We start from the raw sequence: 26,109 nt of genomic DNA, 5'->3' as shown, positions 1-26,109 counted from the left end.
GAGAGAGAAACATTTGTATCCTGACACATTTAAACCCGAAAACATTATGGGAATGAACAATGGAAGCAATTCATTATTTCGAACTGAAGGACAAATCCATAATCTATTTATCAGTAAGAAGAAAACAAGAAACTTAAATCACAAAGTTAAACCAAATCCTAAGTCTGCAGGTATATGTATACTTGATTAGGGTACTTTAGAAGCCTGAGCATGATCACAGCTCCAGCACCCCAGTCAAGAAGCGATCTTGATGTCACAATTGACTAATTCAATTGATATATGGAGATCATTATGGGGAAAAGGCAGGAGAATGGGAATGAGAAAAATATCAGCCATGATTGAATGGCGGAGCAGACTCGATGGGCTGAGTAGCCTAATTCTGTTCCTATGTCTTATGGTCTTATTATAAAAATAGGGTGCAAAAGAAAGGCTAGTAGCAAAACAAAAGTTGTTTTAAAGTGTGTAACAAGCCATGATATATATTGTTCCAGTGAGCAAATCAGAGTACGTGTTACATGGTTATCCATGAACAAATATAAATTTTATTTTTTACATAAACAAAACAAACCTTATCAAACATAGATATGTCGCTTCTAGGATTAAAGCCAATTATTCGTAGCACCAAATTGTTCTGAATGTGGTAAGGATCAATGTTAGAGCATCACACAGAGAAAATTTATCTATATGTATGGTATGTTTAATTTCAAAGTCAGATCCAGGGCATTTAGGAGAGAAGGTAGGAAACATGTGTTCACACAAAGGTGGCAAATGTGAGATCAATAAATTTTTACTTTTAAAGATTATTAAGGGACATGGAGCTAAGGCAGGTCATTGGACTTGAGATACAAATCAGCCATGATCTCATTGCATGGCAGAACAGACTCGGGCCTGAGTAACCCACTCCTGTTCCTGTGTAAATTTGACTTCAAAAGAAAAGTAAATATGTATATACATAGTATATACTTTAATAGTATTTACTATTTACAAGACTTTTATTAGGGTGTATCCTGTTTGTAAAGTTTTGCATTGCGTCACTAACTTATGTGATTTGTCACAGGTACCCGAAGATTTGTGGCAGGTGCAATGGGACCAACCAACAGAACATTGTCAATATCGCCATCTGTGGAGAGACCAGACTACAGGAATATAAGTATGAAAATAATATCTGTGCCAATGAAAAGTTTTGGACAGTTTTGTTATTCATTGGGCATTGCTGGCCAGGCCAACATTTATTGTCTGTCCCTAGATGTTGTTCAGAGGGTGCTTTCTGAAACCATTGTATTCCCTGTAGTATAGGTACACCCACAGTGCTGTTAGGGAGGTAATTCCAGGATTTTGACCCAGTGACAGTGAAGGAACGGCACTATATTTCCAAGTCAGGAGGGGAATCTCCAGATGGTGGTGTTCCCAGGTATCTGCTGCTCTTGTCCTTCTAGATGGTAGTGATCATGTGTTCGGAAGATGCTTCCTAAGCGACTTTGGTGAGTTCCTGCAGTGCATCTTGTGGATGGTACACATGACTGCCACTGTTCAATGGTGTGGAGGGATTGAATATTTGTGGAAGAGATAGCAATTAAATAGGCTGCTTTGACCTGGATGTTGTCAAGCTTCTTGAGTGATGTTAAAGCAACAATCATCTGAGCAAAGAGAGAGTATTCCGTCACACTCCTGACTTATGTTTCGTTGATGGTAGACAGGCTTTGGGAGTTAGGAGGCGAGTTACTCAACACAGAATTCCAAGCCTACTCTAATAGCCACAGTATTTATATGGCTAGTCCAGTTCAGTTTCTGGTCAATTGTAACCCCAGGATGTTGATTGTGGGGATTCAGCAATGGTAATGCCATTGAAGTCAAGGGGTGATGGTTAGATCCTCTCTTGTTGGAAATGGCGGCACGGTGGCACAGTGGTTAGCACTGCTGCCTCACAGCACCAGGGACCCAGGTTCAATTCCGGCCTCGGGTCACTGTCTGTGTGGAGTTTGCACATTCTCCCCGTGTGTGAGTGAGTTTCCTCCGGGTGCTCCAGTTACCTCCAAAGATGTGCGGGCTAGGTGGATTAGTCATGCTAAATTGACTTTAGTGTCAGGGGGATTGGCAGGGTAAATATCTGGGGTTATGGGAATAGGGCCTGGGTGGGATTGTGGTTGGTGCAGACTCGATGGGCCCAATGGCCTCTTTCTGCACTGTAGAGATTCTATGATTCTATGGTCATTGCTTGGCACTTGTGTGGTGTAAGTGTTACTTGCCACTTGTTAGTTTAAAAGTATTAAATTGATTGCTAGGAATTGGAACTGCCTTAACAATTATATTTAGAAACTGAAAATGGTGGTGTAGAATTGGCTGCTCCCAGTTAGTACTACTTTCTATGCAGTGATCTTTATCTTGATTTTATGACTGCCACATCATAAAAACAGTGATAAGCTATAAATTCACATACCATGTTACTTGACCTACGAGATAAGTTACTGATGTTTACAAAAAATAGACTCTCGTAGGCTACTGTGTTCATTCATAAAATGTTTAGGAATTCCCAACTTGGTTGCTATTGTATATTACATATTGTAAACTTTCATGCTGATGATAATGTGGTGAAGTGTTAAGATGATAACTTGAAGGCATGATTTCACCTCATACAAGTGGTGGAGAGAAGAATTACTTTGCCTACCTTCATTCATCTCCCAATGGGGCTTAGAAGAATGAGAGATCACCTCATTGAAGCATATAATATTCTGAAAAGGGGCTTGGTCATTATGAGGTTGTATACCCTGGCTAGGGAATCTGGAATACGGATGTACAATCTTGGGATATGAGGTCAATCATTTAAGTCTGAGATGAGAGTTGTGAATCTTTGGAATTGCCTACCTAGAGGCTTGTTGATGCTCCATTGTTGAGTATTTAAAGTTTAGATTGACAGATTTCTGAGGGAATCAAGGGATACGGGGAGTGGGTGTGAAAGTGGAATTGAGGCAGAGTATTAGCATTAAATGGCAGAGCAAGTTCAAGGGACCATATGGTCTACTCCTATTTCTTATGTTCTTAGTCACTGTTTATAGTATATTCCTAGTACCATGTTACCATATAATAGACATAATCTTTCCAGAATGAGATCAGAAAAGGGCTTCACATCATGTACTTTGAATTAGACCCCTGAGCTACATGGAGAGACTGAATAATTTAATTGCTTAAAGTAGAGAAGACTGAGAGGGGACCTTATTGAAATATTCAAGATCCTTTGAGAAGTAGATGCATTGAAGCCTGAGAAACTGTTTACCATCACTCAGAATGATAATGTGGGGCATGGGATGGAACTCAGAAGGGGGAGGGTTTATGGACAAATGAACAAGTTTATAGTAAGTAGTGAATGCTTAGGATTCTTGCAAGAGTTGAACAAATATTTGTTAAACTAACAAAGGATTGTAGTAAAGAACTGTGCGCATTGTTTTCAAACTTCACCAGGCATGTTTACTGAAGTTTTCTGATCTGCACATCACAGGAATATTAAGAAGCAGGAGTAGTCGGGTGGCACAGTGGTTAGCACTGCCTCACAGTGCCAGGGATCTGGGTTCGATTTGGGCCTCGGGTGACTGTCTGCGTGGAGTTTGCACATTCTCCCTGTGTCTGCGTGGGTTTCCTCCGGGTGCTTCGGTTTCCTCCCACAGTCCAAGGATGTATAGGTTAGGGGGATTGGTGGGGTAAATATGTGGGGTTATGGGGATAGGACAAGGGGGGGAGTCTGGGTAAGATGCTCTGCCAGAGAGTTGGTGCAGACTCAATGGGCCGAATGGGCTCCTTCTGCACTGTAGGGATTCTGTGATTCAGTTTCTTGGTTCTAATCCACCATTCATACTTGATCTACATCTCAAATCCTTTTACCTCATATCCCTTTGATATCCTCATCTCACACAAATCTTTTAGTCTTCAAAGTTCCAATTTTTCTTGTACCCAAAGACTTTTGGGGAGAAATTTCTGAATTTCCACTACCCTTTCTATGGAAAATATACTCCCAAACTTTGCTCCTAAATGGTCTCGCTCTAATTATTTCATGGAGTTTCACTATCAATAAACTTGTTTTGCAGCATTCGACGAGTTAGTTGAAGCTTATGAAGAACAGGCCAAAGGCTTGCTCGATGGTGGTATTGACCTTCTCCTGGTAGAGACAATTTTTGATACAGCAAACGCAAAGGTAACAGGCATATCAAACATCACCCAATTTGGAAATTCTTATAAAGAAAATCCTGTAGCTATTTATTAATATTGGCTTTCATTTTAAATCCTGGTATTTTGACTATCCATCCTGTGTTCAGAAATTGCATAAAAACAAATATAATTTTCTTTTCACTCACTTTCAACTTGGCAAACTGTCTCGAGTGCAGTGCCATGGGAATCAGTGCTTGGGCCTCAACAGTTGAAGATTTATATATGAATGACTTGGATGTAGGGACTGACTATTATAGCCAAACTTGCTGATGATATGAAGATAGGAAAGCAAGTTGTGAGGAGGACACAAATAATCTGCAAAGTGATATAGATCGGTTAAGTGAGTAGTCAACATCTTGGCAGATGGGGTATAATATGGGAAAAGATGAGGTTGTCCACTTTAGGGGGAAGAATAGAAAAACAGCATATTATTTAAATGGAGAGAGACTGCACAATGCTGCGATGCAGAGGAATCTGGGTGTCGTCATATATGCATCACAGAAAGTTAGCCTGCAGGTACAGCAAGTAATTAGGAAAGCAAATGGAATGTTGGCATATATTGTAAGGGGGATAGAATGTGAAAGTAAAGGTAGTCATGCTATAACTACAGGGTATTGGCAAGATCACACCTAGAGTATTGTGTGCAGCTTTAGTCTCCTACTTAAGAGGGATGAACTTGCATTGGAAGCAGTTTAGAGAAGGTTCACAAGCTGATTCGCGGGATGAAGAGGTTGCCTTATGAGGAAATGTTGGACTGGTACCCTTTGGAGTTTTGAAGAATGAGAGGTGATCTTATTGAAACAGGATTCTGAGGGGGCTTGATAAAGTTGATGCTGAGGGTATGTTTCCCTTTGCGAGGGAATCTAGAACTAGGGGACTCAGTTTAAAAATAAGGGATCTAAAATGAAGATGAGGAGGAATTTCTCCTGTCAGGAAGTCATTAGTCTTTGGAATTTTCTTCCACAGAGAGCAGTGGACGCTGGGTAATTGAATATATTCAAGGCTAAGTTAGACAGAGTTTTGGTCAACAAAGGAGCCAAAGGTTATGTGGGCAGGCAAGAAAGTGGGGGTCAGGCCACAATCAGATCAGGCATGATCTTATTTATTAGTAAGAAGTCTCACAACACCAGATTAAAGTCCAACAGTTTTAAGGAGCAAAACTCACCTGACGAAGGAGCAGTGTTCCAAAAGCTTGTGCTACCAAATAAAGCTGTTGGACTTTAATCTAGTGTTGTGAGACTACTTACAGTGCCCACCCCAGTCCAACGCCGGCATCTCCACATCTTATTTATTAGTGGAACAGGCTTAAGGGACCAAATGGCCTACTCTTGCTCTTGTTTCTTTTGTTCTTGTGGATAATGATTTGGATCTACTACCTTGTCTGAATTTATTTCCATCACTATTCTTAACCCAGGGGCACCAGGGAGTACCAATGTTGGTGCTGCTGTTGATCTGAGCAGATTCAGAATTGTTTCTGGTTTGTGTGGCCCAGCTACTTGCCAGACATTTGCTGGAGGAATGTATTATCCCTTTTTTAAAATCCTGAGTGACTCAGATAGGGTCTGTCGAATGTTATCAAGTCCTCAGAAAACAATGTTGTAATCCGCAGAGTTATAATATTAATACTTCATTTTGCTAATGTCCCATGTTATTTTCACAGGCTGCCTTGTTTGCCATTCAGCAGCTGTTTGCTGAGCAGTATGAGCCCAGACCCATCTTTGTAAGTGTAGAACATCATTATTTTTCCCCCACTTTGCATTATCTCTGCTTCACCCCACCCGCCTCCACCCTAGTAACTTCATTTTGTAGTTAAATGGTTTATTTTTGTTTTGTTTACAGATTTCTGGAACAATTGTAGATAAGAGTGGACGGACACTCTCTGGTCAGACAGGGGAGGCATTTGTCATCAGTGTATCCCATGTGGAACCACTTAGGTAAGACTGTTGGCTTTCAGCCAATTGATGCAATCAGAAGAATTTTTAGCAAAGAACTTGTTCAGTAGAAAGTAGTGACATATAGAAAGAGGGGTAGGTGTTTTGGATGCAAAAATAAATGCTGGAAATACTTAGCAGATCCGTGGAGAGAAACAAGAAAAAGGATATCTTTCATCAGAATATAAAGTAAAGAAACTGTGAAAGTGTTCAGTGTGGTTTGTTGTAATGTAATATATATAAAGTGCTTGAGCTTTACTCTTGCAATTTGTGCTGCTCTTCAAATAATTCAAGTATAACATGATCCTAACCACCTGTTACGCTATCTGGAATATTTAGCAACTGTATAACCTGTGCTACATGATGGAATCTGACCAATGCATTTTTAATGATACATAAGAACATTCTTCATGGTTCAATTAGAGAATGTTTTAAGGAGCAAAAAGAGATTCTTAATATTTCATACTTACTTAATCAGTCTACCAAAGCTGCCTTAATAACATGAGCTTTCTTTGTTTTTGCATCATTTTAACCTTTTAGGTTCAGTGTTCAAAAGGCCTGCTTGTTTGTATTGTGCTTCTATGCAGTGAAGTGTATCTGATAGTCTGTAGAAGAGAGTTGACTGTTTTATGTTTGACTGACAAGTTATGGCTGCGTAACTCGATAAGAGACTCAATTGACAGCCAGCTGTTGGATGCTGCTGTCCTCTAAATGCTTGTGTTACAAGTTTTTGCAAATCTCTGAAACAGCATGAACTTTCTGTGAATAAATAGAATTGACATGCTCAAGGACTTTCACACATATAAGCAATTTCCAGAACCAACCCAGTTGATTTCCCATTACTCGCAATCAGTAAAGCAGTTTTTCTCTTACAGATTTCTTTTTCTTCGTTTTCTATTTAATAAATTCCTTTTTTACTGATTGGTAGGTCAATTTTTTCACTGCTGAAAATCAGGTCCAGAAATAGGCAAATGAAACTGGAATTTAGGGTATTTCTTTTTTAAAATTAGGCAATCTGAATCTAATTGTCCTGAGCAGCTTCCTGAGTCATGACCAAAGAACTGTACAATCTTTTGTCAGTCTTATGGAGATAACCAATCATAGAATCCTACAGTGCAGAAAGAGGCCATTTGGCCCATCGAGTCTGCACCAACCACAATCCCACCCAGGCCTTATCCACATATCCCTACATGTTTACCCACTAACCCCTCTAACCTATGCATCCCGGGACACTAAGGGGCAATTTAGAATGGCCAATCAACCTAGCCTGCACATCTTTGGACTGTGGGAGGAAACCGGAGCACCCGGAGGAAACCCACGCAGACACAGGGAGAATGTGCAAACTCCACACAGACAGCGACATGAGCCGGGAATCGAACCCAGGTCCCTGGAGCTGTGAAGCAGCAGTGCTAACCACTGTGCTACCATGCCGCCCCCACTGTGCTACCGTGATAACTTTGTGGTTTTCTCTGACTATCATAGATAGAAAACGCAAATCAGTGACAGAAAATGGCCTTCATATATTCCAAGCCACATATTTGGAACGGGATTATGGAGAGGAAACCCTATATACAGATTTCAAGAATGTCCTGCATCACATTGATTGGGAGGGGCGAGGAAAGGCAAAAGAGTGGTTGTATCTGTGGGCGGGGTGGGGGTTGCGTGAAGCCAGGCAGCCAGCCAAGAGCACACGCGGTTGACGAGGCTCAAGGCCCGGCCACCCAAGCGAGAGGTGAGCAGTCAGGAGGTGCGAGGGCCAGGTAGACATTGATGTAGTTTCCAGGGAGCAACAGGGCGACTCGATCAGAGGCCAGGGCTGAGAGTGAGGAGGATTGGGCAACCAGACCAACGAAGGTGAGAGCATAGCCAGACCAGGTATCCAGCAAGCTTAGGTCATTAAGGGGAGCAGCTGCAGGGGTGACCTGACACCCCCGGGCCAGGGCTGAGCAGGCGAGGGCAAGGCCATACCATTGCCAGGCAGCCTGAGCTAGCAGCGAAGCAAGGCCATCAAGTTGAGCAGGGGCAATTTGATCCTCAGGGATGAAGAGGACAGAAAAGCCTGCTCTTTCTCATAATTCATATTTGCTGAAATCAAGACAGATCAGTCAACATGAAGCGATGCTGAATCAAATGAGTACCATGGTATTTGTGAAGAGATTCACATGGGGGCTTGTATCCTACGAGTTATAGTGCTGCACACGATGATTCCATTTGTATTTAGCGTTGAAAGACGTGGAATATTTTACTGCATCTTTTTGACATTCAGAGTTTAACTGCAGATAACGATTTCAAACTGCTTGCAGGTTACGCCAAAATCCAGACAAATTCTACAGACACCACTAGAATTTAAAATCAAAGTCTTGACTGTTGAAATGAAGATGCTATTAGGACCCTATCTTTCCTGTAAATGCTCAAAGTATGGATGAGTACTGATGTTATTTGCATTCTGGGGATTAAAGTCTCAGCAGAATAACACAACAGAAGAATTGCACAAATTACATTATTGTTATCTGTGCAGTCAAGACTGTTGGCGCGCTCCAGGCTTTTGTTGTGAGCTGCCTAGTCTGCAAAGTTAAGCTGCATTTTACTCATTCTTGTGCCCTATCCCAAAGAAAAGTTGGCTGGAAGCTGACATTACTGGAACAATCCTTCCCCCAGCCATAACACGCTGGCTGTGGGCTAAATTGGTAGAGTGTGGGATTCATACCCTCAGTGGGAGGAAGGCCCACCCTCAGGAGCTGCTGGCCAATCTGGTTGACTGGTAGTTCCAGCAGTCCCAGCAGCAACAGAGCTTATTAGTGGGTGCTGCCAGGGTTGTCGCAAAGAGGACGAAGAAAATCATAGCTGGCCCCCCAGAAAGGTAAGTCTCGGGGTTTTAGAGCAGGAAGGGAGCTGAGAGCTCAGGGAAGGGGAGGAGGATGGGTGGTATGGAAGGAAGTGGGGGGAGGGGTGACATCTTTTGGGGCAGGTTGGTATGCCCCGATGAGCACAGGGCAGCCTTAAATGAATGTGCCCCACCTTCCTTCCCAAGTATTTTTATCTAAGCATTTAAAAGAGCCTGCCAGTCTGTCTATGCCAGTCATATTATGCATGGGCAGTGTATTATTCAGGTCAATAGGCCTTCTAACAAGCCTAATTGACCTTTAATGACTTGTATGGCAGGCGGGCTGCCCAATTTGACACCCACCCGCCTAGCATATCATGGGGGTCAGCTTGGGGGTGTGTAGGGAGGTGGTGGGCTACCCACCTGTTCTATTTTATATGCCTCACCTCTTACTCTGTCGAAAAGATGCTTGGTGGGGCAAGTAAAATCCAGCCTCTTGAAATAGTTTTACAGTTGCCCACCTGATGGCTTATGGCGAAGACAAAGCAAAGCCAGAAAGTGAACTCCACATCTAACTCAGACAATCTAACAGACAATGAGTACATTGCTCTTTTCTTTAAACTGTTCTTGTTCAAACAATGAACAATTTTTTATAGTAATGTGGCATATGTTTTCTTTTAGCATTGGATTAAATTGTGCTTTGGGAGCTATGGAAATGAGGCCATTCATAGAAGCAATTGGAAAAAGCACAACTGCCTATGTTTTATGCTACCCTAATGCCGGTCAGTACCTTGTGTTTTTTATGTATAGTTCATGAGAGATAAAAAATAGGATAGCATTTAGTAAATTATAGATGATTTTTGTTTTTTATTCATTCTTGGGATCTGGCTGTTGATGGCTAGGCCAACATTTGCTGTCCATCCCTAACTGCTGTTGAGGAGGTGGTGGTAAGCTGCCTTCTTAAACCATTGCAGTTCAGGGTGGATATGGAAGAGATGTTTCCTCCGGTGAGAGAATTTAGAACTAGGGGTCACTGTTTAAAAGTAAGGGGTTGCCCATTTAAGACAAAGATTAGGAGAATTTATTTTTCTCTGAGGATCATGAATCTTTGGAACTCTCCTCTTCAAAATGCAATGGAAGCAGAACCTTTGAATATTTTTAAGGCAGAGGTAGGTAGATTCTTGATGAGCAAGGAGGTGAAAGGTTATAGGGGTAGGCCCGACATGGAGTTAAGGTTAAAATCAAATCAGCCATGATCTTAGTGAATGGCGGAGCAGGCATAAAGGGCCGAGTGGCCTACTCCTGCTCCTAATTGGAATGTTTGTATTGCACCTTTGACAATACTGAAATGTCAGCATAGATCATGCGTTTTTCAAATCCTTAATTGCCATATTGGAGACTGGTACTTGTGAACCCCCCACCAGAGAAATTAAACAATGTCCTCAGGAGAGGAGACCAGGGAAGAACATTGGCTGGGCTCGGAAGAGGAGGTTAGTTCAGGGGAAACAACATATGACGCTGATCTAGATTGCAACAATGGGAGTGACGGTCCTCTCTTGTCCACAGATCCAGAATCTGTGCTTGCTAAGATTTCCTTTTTCCCTTTCTAAACTTCCTGACGTTAACAAATTCACCATCCATTGTGCCTATGAAGACTGGTGGAAAAATAGTCCTTGGATGAGAGACCCATCAGTGATATCTTTCTTTCAGCTAACTAATTAAAGAAAAATCTAGCTCAAAATTAATGTTAAGGATCAAACATTGTATTTTTTTTTTAACTTTAGGTCTTCCCAACACATTGGGGGGCTATGATGAAACCCCTGAAATTACTGCAAGACACCTGAAGGTACTGTTCATCACTTGAAGTTTAACTTCTAACTCAGTTGTGTATGATTAGATGAACCAACGCAGCTTAAATGGCTGTTTTTAATGTATGAGCCTAAATAGTCGTCAGGAAATTTCAGACAAAGAATAACTGGATATGAGGAACACTTTATGCCATATATATTTGAGATGACTACTTGGCATAGGAAGCTGTTTTGTAGCAATACCATTGCATCTTTTCCAAGTCTGCCATCTTCTGCAGTCGAAACCAGGATCTCAGGGTGCTGGCGACAGCTGTCACTCTGTTAGCAGGTTACCTTTTGATGTCAAAAAGAGCACACCTCTTTTACCTCCGTTTATCCAGTGCAACTTCCAATTCAGCATCCATGCATCTGATGATATGAGGACAGAAGGTCCTCCATACAGGCAGTTTGCGATTGTAATTTATTATCTTGAATTACAGTAGTCAACTTTAAATTAGTCAAATGTGAACCTCAGGTAGCCCATTGTCCAAAATAGGGTTTATGTTCAAATCCTTTATGCTTTCAATAACGAGGCATGCAAGTGCTGGTAGCAGAAGCCAATGTTGATTGATGTATATTTTTTAAGGTTCAGTAGTAATTTTAGTGAAAACAGTTGGATCTATAATTGTAGCTCTGCTTAGTTTGTCATGATGGGGTCTTGTTTTCACAGGAATTTGCCATGGATGGGCTAGTAAACATTGTTGGGGGGTGCTGTGGAACAACTCCAGCTCACATCCGGTAATTATTCAATTCCAGTTTGTTGAAAACAGTTCACAAAGCAATTTTTATAGTCATGAACTGCATAGGATGAAATACAAATTTCTGAGTGGAAACATGTTTCTATTTAGTCAAATTTTTTTGAAGCTACTTGTGAGGTGGAAAAGAAAGCAGAACCTGGGGCAATGTAGTTTGTAAATCATAGAATCCTTACAGTGCAGAAGGTGGCCATTCGGCCCATCGAGCCTGCACCGACAACAATCCCATCCAGGCTTTATCCTCGTCACCCCACGCATTTACTCTGCTAATTCCCCTGACATTAAGTGACAATTTTGCCTGGCCAATCCACCTAACCTGCACGTATTTGGACTGTTGGAGGAAACTGGAGCACCCAGTCCCTGGCGCTGTGAGGCAGCAGGGCTAACCATTGTGCCGCTGCTGTTTTCCACACAATTTGAGTAACTTCATTTTGCCTTCATTGCATCCATGTATTAGTTTTGAGTGTGCAGTTGACAGAAATATTGAATAATTACTTGCTTCAGTATTTGGTGAGCATGAAATTGGAAGAGAATATCAAAAATGTATAAAACTATTTAAGATAGGAACAGGAGAGATAATTGGTAAACAAACTTGAAAGAGGGTGGATTGCATATGCGTGTATAAAAAGGAAGGAAGAAATAGCAGAGGCACTATTACATACATATAAAATCTCAGAAAACGGAATAATGCAAGAGGCTGCAGACAGCTGATATCATTCCTATAATTGAAAAGGGAGATTGAACAAATGCAGGGGACTATAGACCAACGAGACTCACATTGGCGGTTGGAAAGATAATGGAATCCTTTACTGAATAGAAAACATCTAGATACTGAAAGTATGAAGAATAGTACGAGATTCAAGAGGGGTCATGCATGACTGGCTTTATTAAATTCAAAGGAGGAGGCTTAGAAAGGTTAGACTAGTGTAATGAGATTAATGTATTATTTGGATTTTCAAATGCTTTCATTAAGATACTAAATGTGGATTATGACTAAGGTCGTCAGAATGCATGGAATCAGGGGACAAATAGCATGTTATAATGTAACCAATGGTAACACGCTGTGAGGGTCAGCTGACCTGCTAGACAATGTAACCAATGGCAAAATGATGTGGTTAGCTGACCCGGTATAAATAGAAAGCAGATGGGAATTGTGGGGAGCTTGTGTGGCATGAGTATTGGTGAAATGAAGTTTCTTTATTAAACCTTTTTCTTTGCTTTACTTTGTGTAGTTAATTCTTTTATTGCTTGCAACTGAAGTATCCTTACTGCTGGATGAAGATAGAATGGATAGCAAGCTGCCTACAAAGCAGAAAACCAAGAGTGAGATTTAAAGATAATTAAACTAAAAAGAAGCAGGAAATGCTGTTCCACAAGGATTGATGCTGGGACCAGTGTCATTTGCTATTTACATAAACAATTTGGACTCTGGAAACAGAAGGGCAATTTCAAATTTTGGATCAGCACCAAATTTGGGGAGTAGTTAATAGAAGAAGACTGCAAAAAATGAAGAGAGCATCAATAAACTTACAAAATGAACATGTAATTGCCAAATTAATGTTGGTTAAGTGTGAGGTGCTACATTTGCTAGTGCTAATCAGGCAAAGAAGACTTCGCTGGCTTAGGCATGTGCATAGGATGGAAGATGGCTGCTTCCCAGGGAAATACCATACCAAAAGGTAGCCCAAGCCAAGATACCAGCAGGGCATCCAAAGCTCCGATTCAATGATACTGTCAAAAGAGACATGAAAACCTGCAACATCAATTATGACAATTTGGAAATTGTAGCTGCTGATCAGTGCAAATGGCGACACTGGCTATGGACAGGGGTTTGCCACTGCCGCAACATGTGGTTTCGGAAGATCCAAAGCAGATACGAACCCTGTAAGCAGGATGTAAACAGAGATTATCCCACACTGCTCGCAAGAGACAACTTCATGTGTGGCACTTGTGGTAGATTTTGGCTTTCCAGAATCTTGTTGAACCATCAAAAGGATGGAGTGCAGCAGATAATCCGACCTCACCAAAGTTTTGAGGCTGCATTCCCATCATCTGTCACAGATGGAAGAATGCAAACTGATGGTACATTTTGTCAGGGAGAATAAGAAGGCCATATATACCTTAGAAAATGAGTAATAATGTTGGGAGGATGAACAGAGGGATTCCAAAATACAGATACCAAACTCACTAAAAGTAGTGATATGGTGTAATAAGGCCATAAAATAGTAAACAGAGTTCCATTTCTGGAGAGGATTGATCATTGGAGAAGTTATGTTAAGGTTATTCTGAACCTTGGTTGGACCAGACTTTGATTATTGTGAACAGTTCTGATCTCTATTATCGAAGCACTGGAAAAGATGCAAAAAAGATTTTATAGGATGATACCAAGAATGATTGAACCAGCTTTGAGCACTTTTCTCAAGAAAAGAGAAGACAGAAGAGGGAGCTGTTGGAGGGCTTTAACTTTATGAAGGGTGCGGTCGAGTGGATGTCAGAAAAATGTTTCCACTTGCAAGGGAGACCAGACCCAAAGATCATCCATACAAGATCATCACTAAAAAAAATCCATTACAAAATTCAGGAGAAAGTTCTTTACCCAGAGCTCAGTTAGAATGGGAACTCACTACCACAAGGAGTAATTGAAGTAAATAAATAGATGTATTTAAAGGGAAGCTAGATAAAGATATGATGGAGAAAGGAATAGAGGAAAATGTTGATGGGGGTTTGATGAAGAAAGGTGGGAGGAAGCTTGTGTGGAGTACGAGCAGTGACATTGGCCCATATCTCTGCTGTAAATACTTTGTAATACTATGTAATTGTGAATTATTCTTATTATTTGTTAAATGTTCTATATCTTGTTGTATTTTTAGGGCAATAGCAGAAGCAGTCCAAAAATGTAAACCTAGAATTCCTCCTCATTCTGTTTTTGGCGACTTCCTATTACTGTCAGGTAAATAGACAACCAGGTCGGTTTGCTTATATCTAAATACTAACCTATCAGTGTCCCATTCATTTTGTGCCATATCTGGAGAGTCAGGTATACATAAGGGTCAACCTTTTCTTTGGGTGATTAAAGAATTAGACCAATTCAGAAAATATAAAATTGTTATTAAGATTTAGGTTAGGGACTGAAGTTTGCCTTCAGGTACCTGTACACTTACTATAATAATGGGCTGAATATTCCTTACCCCATGAAGACAGTGTTGGAGACGAGGGGCCCAGGATTCCACATTGGCAGCAATGGTTACACTTATATTTATCAACTTCAGAAATGTTCAGAGGGCACCTGCATTTCAAGAAGGTGTTAAATGGGCAAACATTCTGAGCACATTGGGAAGCTTGTTCCAATCCGCTGACTTCCAGATTTTGATGGGGCAAAACAAGGGGTGGGCAATCAACCTGTTCCCAGGAGGCAGGTTGGGATTTTAATATGTTAATGAGACTGGAAGCTGTAGATATAACTTCAAGGAATCACGGCAGTTGTATTGCGGTATGGACAGCCTCAGCAAAAGACAAATGCCTTTACTGCACTTCTTGTGGGCCAGCAAGAGCAGAAATGCTTTCTCTCAGCAAACCAAGCTCACTCCAACATCAGAACCCCCATCCCCATATAAGCACTCCCCAGCAGGAGTGGATCACTCCTGGCATCAAGACTGGACCACTTGTTCTCGCAACTTCCTCTGGAATAGTCATGTCTGACTGGAAACCAAACCCATCAATCAGGCTTACTTCTGGGCAGTGAATCTGTTAAGGCCAAAAGTTGCACTTGTGTAGGTGGAATCTTCTCAATCATTTGGAGGCAAGACAGGGAATAAAAGTGGAAATTAGGCTGTTGGGTCAGCTCGGCGATGTGTTCCAGTTTTGAGCTAATCTGAAAGTGGGTGAACAGCAGTAATGTGGATAGCCACTTCGGCCATTAAATGCCCAATGTAGGTGCGGTAGGTGGTGAGGAGGCCCTACAAGATGTTGTCAGAACAGATCCTGTGCTGAATGCACAGCCTGGTAGCTCTGTTGCGATGGCCTTTCAACAGCAGGGCAACATTTGGTGGAGCAAGCAATGCCACCCATGCACAATGATAGAGCAGTGGGGATGAAAGTAGGCAGAATTCTGCTCAATGGCCATACTTGGTATGGGCCTCTTAATTTCAGCATCTTGAACGTGCTGCCGAGGGCCTCTCCATTTTAAGGTGCGCTTGCACTTGCCGTTCTGCTTCATTAGCGCCTACCTTTCCTGGTGGGGCTGCCAGTCATCCAGAGCTGCAGATTGGTAACTTCAGATATCCCCCTCTCCTTAAATGGACAGAGGATGCAGAAGCAGCCAGTTAGAAGACTACCTCCCAGGAGATCCTGCCAGAGTCACATTGCAGACGCATGCGGGGCGGGGAACCCAAAAATGGTTCCAACCCCTGTAACTATTTTGTCAGCCGAAGATTCTGTCCCGACTCTGCAGTATGCAGGAAATCCTGGACTTCTGCATGACTGGGTGACATGCCCACCAACCTGCTTCAATCCTGACAGAAGCTAAAAGCATCCTCATAGTTTGGTGCTTGAGCTTACAATCTGCATACCTAAAAGCAAGAATGCTACCAACTGAGCTAAACTAAAAAGTTTAAAGTTTATTTATTCGTCACAAGTAAGGCTTACATTAGCTCTGCAATGAAGTTACTGTGAAATTCCCCTAGTTGCCACACTCCGACGCCTGTTCGGGTCAATGCACCTAACCAGCACGTCTTTCAGACTGTGGGAGGAAACCGGAGCACCCAGAGGAAACCCACGCAGACACGGGGAGAACGGCAGACCCCACACAGACAGTGACCCAAGCCGGGAATCGAACCCGGGTCTCTGATGCTGTGAGGCAGCAATGCTAACCACTCTGTCACCATGCCGCCCCAACATGAATTAGTTTCACTTTTCATAGTTCTGAAGAAATGCATTCAATTTGAGATGCATTGGATTCAGGATGTACAGCACACCAAATAAACGTAGCAGCTATTATTTTTATTTTCCCACCTTTTACTCTATTTGTTTCATTCTGCAATGCCTCTGGATACATTCAAGTTGCCCTTTTAATTTGTTTTTTTTTAGGTCTTGAACCTTTCAGAGTTGGACCGTACACCAATTTTATCAACATTGGAGAACGTTGTAATGTGGCAGGATCTAAAAATTTTGCTAAACTCATTATGGCAGGTAATTATGAGGTAAAGTGCATTTTTGTCTCTCATTACTGTAATTGTTGAATTTTCTTCAAGTTTCTATAAATCCAAAGTTTCTCAAAAATTGAGGAAATTCAAGTTCAAGACATCAACATTTTTATGTGAGGAGGAGGAAGTTCGTATGTAAATTCCACTTTGGGCTGATGCATAGATTACTGTTGAATCCATCCCAGATGGTGGAGGAGGGAGAGTTTATTACATTTGTGTATGTAGAACTGGTGGACCAGGGAACAACCTCCTGGAGGACATCTTGCACTACCTGGCTGTAGTGCTCACTACTTGACGTGATGTTAGAACTAGGCTACTGCTTTCATAACACTGTGGAAACATTGCGTTGCATTATATCGGGCAGTGTGACTGCAATTGAAGATTATGATGTCCACGACTGTAATGGGCGGCATGGTGGCACAATGGTTAGCACTGCTGCCTCACAGCGCCAGGGACCCGGGTTCAATTCCGGCTTCAGGTGACTGTCTGTGTGGGTTTCCTCTGGGTGCTCCAGTTTCCTCCCACAGTCCAAAGATGTGCAGGTTAGATGGATTGGCCATGCTAAATTGTCCCTTAGTGTCAGGGGATGAGAGGGTAAATACGTGGGATTACGGGGATAGGGCCTGGGTGGGATTGTGGTCAGTGCAGACTCAATGGCTGAATGGCCTCCTTCTGCACTATAGGGATCCTATGATTCCTACCAAAAGGTACGAAAATATATCCTCCTCATTTGAGAGGAAAATAATATGTTTATTTTTAAACACCATGTAGTAAAATGTGCAGTATTTAGGAATTTTGCCATTTCTCATGGAACTAAAGCATTGGCAGGTCACAGAGGATTGAAGGTAGCCAGTGGGTTGCTGTGTTATTTTCTATGAGATATTAAAGATTAATCAGTTGGTTAACTGTCGTTAAATCCTAAACATAGGAAGCCTTGAATGTAGCAAAATCCCAAGTGAAAATGGGAGCCCAAATCTTGGACATCAACATGGATGATGGAATGTTAGATGGCAAGAGTGCCATGACCAGATTTTGTAACCTTGTGGCAACAGAACCAGATATTGCCAAGGTAAGTACAGTAATTGCCTAAAGGCAACACATACACTAGAAATTCAGTAGAGCAGGAACATTATGAGGAAAAAAGACAGGTGGTTGATCAGAACCTCATGTTCTGTAAACCTTAAAGGAGATAGAAAGGCAAGGAAAATGGGCTAACAACAGAGAAATGTGAAGTGATTCATTTTGGTCAGCAGAACGAGGCTAGGTAATACAAAATATATCATTTTAAAAGGGGTATATGTGCACAAATCATTGAAGATGGGTATGTTGAGAATACGGTTCATAAAGCATATGGAATTCTGGGCTTTAAAAATAGGGGCAAATAAAAGTACAAAAGCAAGGAAGTTTTGATATAAAAACACCTGTATAAAACACTGATTCGGCCTCAGATAGAGTACTGCAACTAGTTCTGGGCCTCACACTTTAAGAAGGAAATTAGTGAGATTGCAGAAAAGGTTTGCGAGAATGGTTCCAGGAGTGAGGAACTTCAGTTACAGGGATAAATTGGAGAAGCTGGGGCTGTTCTCCTTGGAAGAGGGAAAATTGAGAGGGGAAGTTTGATGGAGGAATTCAAAATCATGAAGGCTTTGGACAGAGTAGAGAGGGCGAAACTGTTCCCACAGGTGAAGGGATCAAAAAAAGAGGACACTGGTTTATGGCAATTGGCAAAGGATGCAATGGCGACATGAGGAAAATCCTTTTTTATGATGCAAGCGATTAGGTCTGGAATACACTGCCTGACTGGGTGCTGGGGAGAAATTCAACTGTGACTTTCAGAAGAGGATTGGGTAATAATGAGAAGAGGAACAACTGGCAGGGCTACCTGGGAAAAGATGGGGGTGGGACTAGATGAGTTGTCCTTGCAGAGAGCCAGCACAGACACAATCAGCCAAATGGCCGCCTGTACTATAACCATTCCATGATCCTGTCCCGTGACTATAAAATTAAACAACTTGGGTCAATAGTAAGTACTTGTTTTTCCATTGAAGGTTCCATTGTGCATTGATTCTTCCAATTTCACTGTGATTGAAGCGGGGTTGAGGTGTTGCCAGGGCAAGTGCATTGTGAATAGCATCAGCTTGAAGGAAGGTGAAGAAGACTTTCTGGAAAAGGCACGCATCATTCAACGTTTTGGGGCTGCTGTTGTAATAATGGCATTTGATGAGAAAGGGCAGGTAAGAGAATTGGGATAAAGAGCAAACGGACGGTTAGCATTTCCTTGCTGCATTCTCCAACGGTCCTTCATTTATTAAACAACATTGAATTGTAATCATCATTTAGTTTTGTTTGTATTTTCTACTGTATGCGAAGGAAACACGTTGATGAAACCCTTCATAACACAATCAATTCATCAATCTTCCTTCACGGTTCCAGAAGGAATCTGTTCATTTCCAATTATCAGGAGCTCAGTTCGGGATTCAAGCAGTTCAAATAGAAGAACAGATTGTGGAGAACTTATGTCCCGCCTCCCGAAGTCAGTGAAAACATTTGTGGCCAGAATATGGGATAGGATTTTCGAGGTGATGGGGTTTGCCCACCCTGCCACTCGAAGAGTCAGTGAGGAATGTGCTCCCGTCGATGTTGTCTGCCTTGCAGCCATTGACTAGCTTTGGGGTTTTAATAAAAAAGGGCGGCATGGACAAGTTGGGCCGAAGGGCCTGTTTCTATGCTGTAAACCTCTATGACTCTATTTGACGCTCTGGGGAATGTTAATTGACTGGAGGCAAGTTTCCACCTCTCACTCAGGAGGAACTTCTACCTCACAGAGCAGCCGGCCAACCTGATTGGCCAGCAGATCCGTGGCCCAGGCCTAGCGCCTCCAGGAGTGGTGGCCACCGCTGCAACAACAAAGCAGCCCCCCAGATCCTTCATTTTGGAGCCAAGATAGGGGTGAGTTTGCGGGTCTCATGGTGGGGACAGGAGTAGAGGCCTGCGGTCACTGGGGGAAGAGGGGTGATGGCAAGGTCAGGTGACAAGGGAGCGCCTGGGGTGTCAGATCTTGGGGGTGGCTGATGTGGAAAAGGGGTCAGCAAAGGAGCTGTTCACCCCCCCCCCCCCTCACGATTGAGGACAAGCAAAAATTGTCTGGCAGTAAGTGGCCATTAATTGTTCACTTACAGGCCTCAAATGGGGTGAGGGTGCCCACCCCAGTAGAAAGTTAGTAGAGGTGGGGGGTGGCAGGGAGGCCACCTGGAGAATTTTACAACCCCCCCCCCCCCCCCGCAAATCTGCAGCATGGGACTATAAAATCTGGTCATTAAGTTTATGCTTGGTAAGCTGATGACATCTACTGGCAAAACACATTACTACACTAGACTGTCACAGTGATTGATTGCTCAGTTTATTTATGACCATGATTAAGATTATCCAGCAGGGGCTGGGAGAGGCAGGACCTGGAGCTTGCATGCAATGATCAGTTTCCCAGAAGATCGTTGGTTTACAGCCCACAATCTCCTGCGTGCAAAGGTGGTGCGGTGTCTCAGAAAATTTTATGCCATGGATCTGTTGCATCAGAATGTTAGTCATCAATTCGACATGTGGCTATCTTTAATGGAACATATAACATTATGGCCAGGAATTTAAGTATAGCTCTTTAGGATTCTCATTCGTTTTTTGTTTTAGCCTCTTCATGTAAAGTGACCCATCACACTGTACTGAGCCACGGCATAAGTGAGGCAGCTATTGTTAATTTTGAACAATAAGTGTGCCACATGTGAAGTGTAAGTTTGAGAATGAAACTGCCACATTTTTTTATGAATAAAAAGAATTGCAATTTTCAGAATCATAACTTGGTGACTACAGTATGATCATATTCTGAAATTGTAGCCAGATAAATGAATTGTTACAAGTTGATATATCATGATTACTAGTAGAGTATTTACAGATTAAGCAAAGTGAAGTTAACAGTACCGAGATTTGTGTTCTCTTGATAGGCAACTGAGACTAAAGATAAAGTGGAAATATGTACCAGAGCTTATGACCTGCTTGTGAACAAAGTGAAATTTAACCCTAATGATATAATATTTGATCCAAATATACTGACAATTGGAACTGGAATGGAGGAGCATAATCTGTATGCTGAAAACTTTATCAAGGCCACCTCAATTATTAAGGTGAGTGCATATATGTAGTTTTATATTTATATTTAATATTTATATTTAAAACTACAGTGAGGAGTTGAAATCAGTGCGTAATGAAATGGAGCTGTTGAAGAGTTATCTTATCTCTTTACAGAAGAGGATTTTTTCTTTATTCATTTGTGGGACATGGGCATCGCTGGCTGACCAGCATTTCTTGCCAATCCCTTGTTGCCCTTGTTCAGAAGGCACTTGAAAGTCATTGCTGTGACTCTGGAGTCACATGTAGGCCAGACCAGATAAGGACGGCAGATTTCCTTCCCTGAATGACATTAGTGAACCAACTGAGTTTTTCCGACCATTGACAATGGTTTTGTGGTCTTCAGTAGATTCTTAATTCCAGATTTTGTTTACTGAATTCAAGTTCCACCATCTGCCGTGGCGAGATTCGAACCTGGGTTCCTAGAACAGTAGCTGAGTTTTCTGGATTAATAGTCTAGCAATAATACCACTAGGCCATCGCCTGTCCTCACGAGAGATCTGATTATGCAGAAAGTCAGTAAGTGAATAACAATGAAAATAATTATTTAAAGGGAAGCTTTAAGAGTGGACATGTTCCACACAATACATCCTGATAAAGTTTTGAAGCAAATAGGAATATAAATCACTGAAGCCTACAGCTGCACATACCAACATTTGCTAGGTCTAGGCGAGAAACCTAATGATTTTAAAAGATAAAAAAAAACTTCATGCTTTTTTTAGAATACTGTGATTGTGAAAGAGCTGCAGTTTGTCTTGTTTCAGATCATAGAATCTGAACATTATGGGGGCGATATTAACGTTTCTCCACCCACTAGTAACTAAGGAATAGCAAATATCCACGTGGACAATGGTTCCTGCTGAGCTAATAATTTTAATGGGAGCCCTTCAACTGATTGGCGCATATGCAAATAAGGCCCTATGACAGACATAAGTCACTGATGAAATTCTGAGGTTCTTCTGGGCAAGGAGTGGACTCTTTACTCAGTAAAACAGGGGAGCAAAGAGGGGTAGGCCAGGAAAGGAGAAGTTTTTTGTGGGACCAAGGGGCATAGGAATGATTTTCACAAGAATAACATGGGCGTCTGCCGTTCTGGGCTTCTCTGGCTCTCAGCAATCAAACTCCTTCCAGTCTACCCTTCAATCAACTGGGTCACCACCAGGCTGCCCCACAGCATTTCATTAGCCCAGACCTGGGAAGCTGCAATGAAATGCACATATGCGGATCACCCACAAAATATAACTGCAATCTCCCACTGTTTGCATTGATTAGTTAGACAATCCACTCAACGGTTGGCTGCCTGAGATTTAAAATTGCTCATTACAACATTTTATATGAAATTTCAAGTGGAGCAAAGTTAGTCAATTTAAATTTGTTTCCGTTAACTGTTTTCCAAGAACAGCTGATTTTCTGAGAATATGTGTGTTTTGAATGATTTTACACATTTTCTCCAGAAGTGCTGTGTATTAATGACAAATTTAAACTGCCCTCTGTTAGCTGCTAGCCCAGTTCTTGTTTCCTTTCGTCTTGTTTAAGGTCTGAACAGAGACACATACATAGGACCTCTCTGGAATCAGAATCCTACAGTGCAGAAGGAGGCCATTTGGCCCATCGAGTCTGCACTGACCACAATCCCACCCAGGCCCTATCCCCATAACTATATATATAATATAGTTTGAAATTGCAAGCTTTCTGTTCACATTTTTGCCAATGAGAGAAAACTGATCTGAATTAATTCCCCCGACAAATGATTAGATGTTTACTACCATGAGAAAGAGATATGACCATTAAAGATATGATGAGAGGTTTAATTGGGTATCAAAGCCATACAATTGCTGTTTCTCTTTGTTTTATTTGGAAATTGATAATATTTGCAGCAATAAACCCTTAAAATGAAGGGCTACCATTAGAAAACATGAACCTGCATGTCCAAGTCACTTTGGCAAAAAGCATCATGTTGTCTGGTACCTTTTTCATTATGGTCAAAAAAAAATTGATGATGATTAGCACAAGGACACATGAAAGTTTTAAGCGTCAATAGAAAAAAATGAACTTGAATGGTCCAGAAAATTCCTAAAAACATTTTCTCTGCACCTGTTGTCCTTTTAAAGGTTCTCCTACCCCAATCATCCTTTTCTCACCTGAATTTCTGCCTGTGCCTTACCTTGGCTTCCAGCACACTTGTATGCCCTTCCCCATTATCTCTGTCTTGTTTCAGCAGTTTGGTGAGGTTTTTGTTATCCACTGCCGTATTCATTGGCTCCATCTCCAATCCACTAGAGATGCTGCACCAATTTAAGACATCTGATAGTGAGTTCTGGCAGCAGTAATAATGTGAAAGGCTGACCAACTAATGTGCTGAGATTACCACAGAGCTTTGTACTAAAGATTTTAAAGTTTATTTATTAGTTGTCACAAGTAGACTTACATTAACACTGCAATGAAGTTACTGTGAAAATCCCCCATATGTGCAAGATGGTGACTAATGTCATCACCTTGCACATATGGCGTCCATATTCCCAACACATATCTCGACACCCAAAGAATGGAAAAAGTGTCCTGGTTGCCGCAAAATCATGAATGTGGTTCAGCCACGCACGAACTGCTGTGCCATGTGTCGGATTTTCCACTGAGATCAGCCAGCCCATCAGAGGAAAAGCCAGGTTAACAGAAGGCTGTTCCTTCAGAAGGAAGCAGCACGAAAGATGAAAGTTGGCATTTCAGGGTGGGTGAGATGTCACACAGCTGGGCATCGAGAGTCTGGCTGAGGGATACTGATTCGCTTCCTTGGGATCTGGATGGCAACATGGGAGAGATGGAGCTGGGGAAAGGAGGGCACGGACCAAAGCCTCGCCCACCTGGTTTCTAAAAGCTTTTTTGGACCCTCTTGCTGGTGTTGTATTTTGTGATAAAATGTAAAAAAAAAGAATGGAAGTTGAAAGTGGCGGATGATACATAGGTTTGTATGATGTAAGTTTTACAACACTGGATTTTTATTCGTGGAAAAGTAAAAGTGCTTTAAATGTCCTAAATTAAGTTCTTACAAGATTGTTTATCAATGGCTTTAGATAAATAAAAGGTGATTACTTTTTTGTAATGTGATCGCGATGTGTCAGTAGCATTGTGGTAATGTTACTAAACTAGTAATCCAGAGACCTGAACTAATGTTCTGGAGACATGAGTTCCAATCCCATCACTACAGCTGGGGATGTTCAATTCAATTAATTAATAAATGTGGCATAAAATGCAAGTTTCATGAATTGTGATATTGAAACCAATGAATTGTCGTATGGTTTGCCAGTGTTCTCTGGGAGAGGAAAACTGCTGTTCTTACCTGATCTAGCCTTTGTGTGATTCCAGACCCACATCAAAGTGGTTGACTCTTAAACTGCCCCCTGAAATTCCTAGCAAGGGCAATTAGGAAATGCAATAAAAATCAGCAAAACCCACATCCCAAAGTTTTAAAAAGTGTATTTACAGCTCTCATTTCCTGGACCATGAATTGATGAAAGAAGGGCGTGTACCAATAATTTTCTCCTCAGAGTTGTTGGTTTTCTGTGGGAAATTTGCGTGGAGAGCAAAGCCATTCCAAAAGACAGGACAAGAAAATTAGTTAGCCGGGCTGTACTTACCCTACATGTTCATTATACGGGGGTATTGTTGGAGTCCCCAGAGCGAAGCTCTGAATTGGAAGGAATGGTGAAGCACAGATAATTGTACAGTAACTGACAAAACCTGAGATTGATCTTTTTGTTCAGATTTCCTAAGTTACAAACAACTTACTACTTTGTCAAAACTACAGATTAGTCACTGTATTTTGTACTGTTCATACTTAATGTTCTTTTACTGGGAATGGTAGTACTTCAATATCTTACTGACAAGAATAATATTTGATAGTGTTCCGTCAATGCAAATTAAATTTGAACACTGACATATTTGATGGGCCGGCTTCATGACAAAGTCATTGGAGGAAAACGCCACCTTTCGCTCTCTTACATTGAAATCAAGTGAGTCAATTTGGTGTTAACGCCAAGATTTAACTATTTCGATGTGTGTGGCAACATTGGCTTTGCTCATGAACTTTGTGCCTGTGTTTAGCATGTGAGATGTACCAAATAACCATATTGATTATTCTCGATGTCTTATTCTTAATTCCATTGGTTTCTCTTTCCCATTTTAATCCCTTGTGGAAACTGGTGACCTGTGCATGCTGTACTTTTCAATCTCGAAACAAGCAGATTGTGTTTTTCCATGATGTTAGACTATCCATTCCATCATATCATCTTGCCATCCTCAACCTATACTTATAATTTTCTTCAGACAGTAACAGTCCAAAGACATCCCTCACAACTCAGAAATCATATGCTCACAGTGTGTCATCATTTCATTATAATTGGTTCGTCACTTCTCTTCACATCTCTATTTGTAGTCATTGTTTCTTACATTGATCGTTTGTCCTTTTTTTCATTGCAGAGAAAGTTACCAGGTGCTAGAATAAGTGGCGGTCTTTCTAATTTGTCCTTCGCATTTCGAGGAATGGAGGCAATCCGTGAAGCCTTGCATAGTGTGTTCCTGTACCATGCTATAAAGGTTAAAGAAAATATTTTTTTCAAATGATACTCTTTCAAGTACATTAATTCCATCAGTTTGGCTAGTAATATCAAGAATATCTATCTCTAAATGCGATATATGGTTAGAAGTTGACCTTCTACAATAAAACCTTAGGACTGTTAATAGGATAGTGATTAATGTATGTAATGTACTTGTTGAAAGTCAGTGTACTTTTTACTCCATTTGAAGCAATTTCTCACTTCACATTTGCTGCAACATTTGTTATAAATCTCTCCTTAGGCAGGGATGGATATGGGAATTGTCAATGCAGGAAAGTTACCTGTTTATGATGACGTAGACAAAGAACTTCTGGAGCTGTGTGAGAATTTGATCTGGAACAAAAATCTTGCAGCTACAGAGAAATTGTTGCAATATGCACAGGTAAGGACATTGAACAAGAATATTATTTATTAATTGAAATTGTTAGTTGTAAGAAATAAACCATTGAACGATACTGGGGCTGCCATGAAAGTGGTTTATCTTCCACAAATCACCAATCTGTGATGTTTGTGTTGCTGTTGTATACTTTATAATATCTTTGACACTGAAGAAAATACAAAGTCAGTA

At 41.4% G+C, this 26,109-nt stretch overlaps 1 protein-coding gene across 1 annotated transcript in view; it reads left to right on the top strand.

Annotated features, from left to right (window-relative positions):
• mtr (5-methyltetrahydrofolate-homocysteine methyltransferase) overlaps positions 1–26,109 on the top strand; it is a 75,617-nt gene that overhangs the window by 9,558 nt on the left and 39,950 nt on the right. The window contains 14 exon segments of the mRNA XM_078229595.1: positions 1,058–1,150; positions 4,077–4,183; positions 5,858–5,917; positions 6,037–6,131; positions 9,634–9,734; positions 10,737–10,798; positions 11,470–11,537; positions 14,425–14,504; positions 16,640–16,752; positions 17,684–17,824; positions 18,804–18,989; positions 20,748–20,927; positions 25,405–25,521; positions 25,783–25,923. Of these exon segments, the coding sequence (XP_078085721.1) occupies positions 1,058–1,150; positions 4,077–4,183; positions 5,858–5,917; positions 6,037–6,131; positions 9,634–9,734; positions 10,737–10,798; positions 11,470–11,537; positions 14,425–14,504; positions 16,640–16,752; positions 17,684–17,824; positions 18,804–18,989; positions 20,748–20,927; positions 25,405–25,521; positions 25,783–25,923 (1,544 nt within the window).

This window comes from Mustelus asterias, chromosome 15 (genome assembly GCF_964213995.1).
Source record: "Mustelus asterias chromosome 15, sMusAst1.hap1.1, whole genome shotgun sequence".
Classification (NCBI taxonomy): Eukaryota; Metazoa; Chordata; class Chondrichthyes; order Carcharhiniformes; family Triakidae; genus Mustelus; species Mustelus asterias.
Note: the sequence above shows the minus strand (reverse complement) of the source record. Positions and strands in the feature narration are given on the sequence as shown.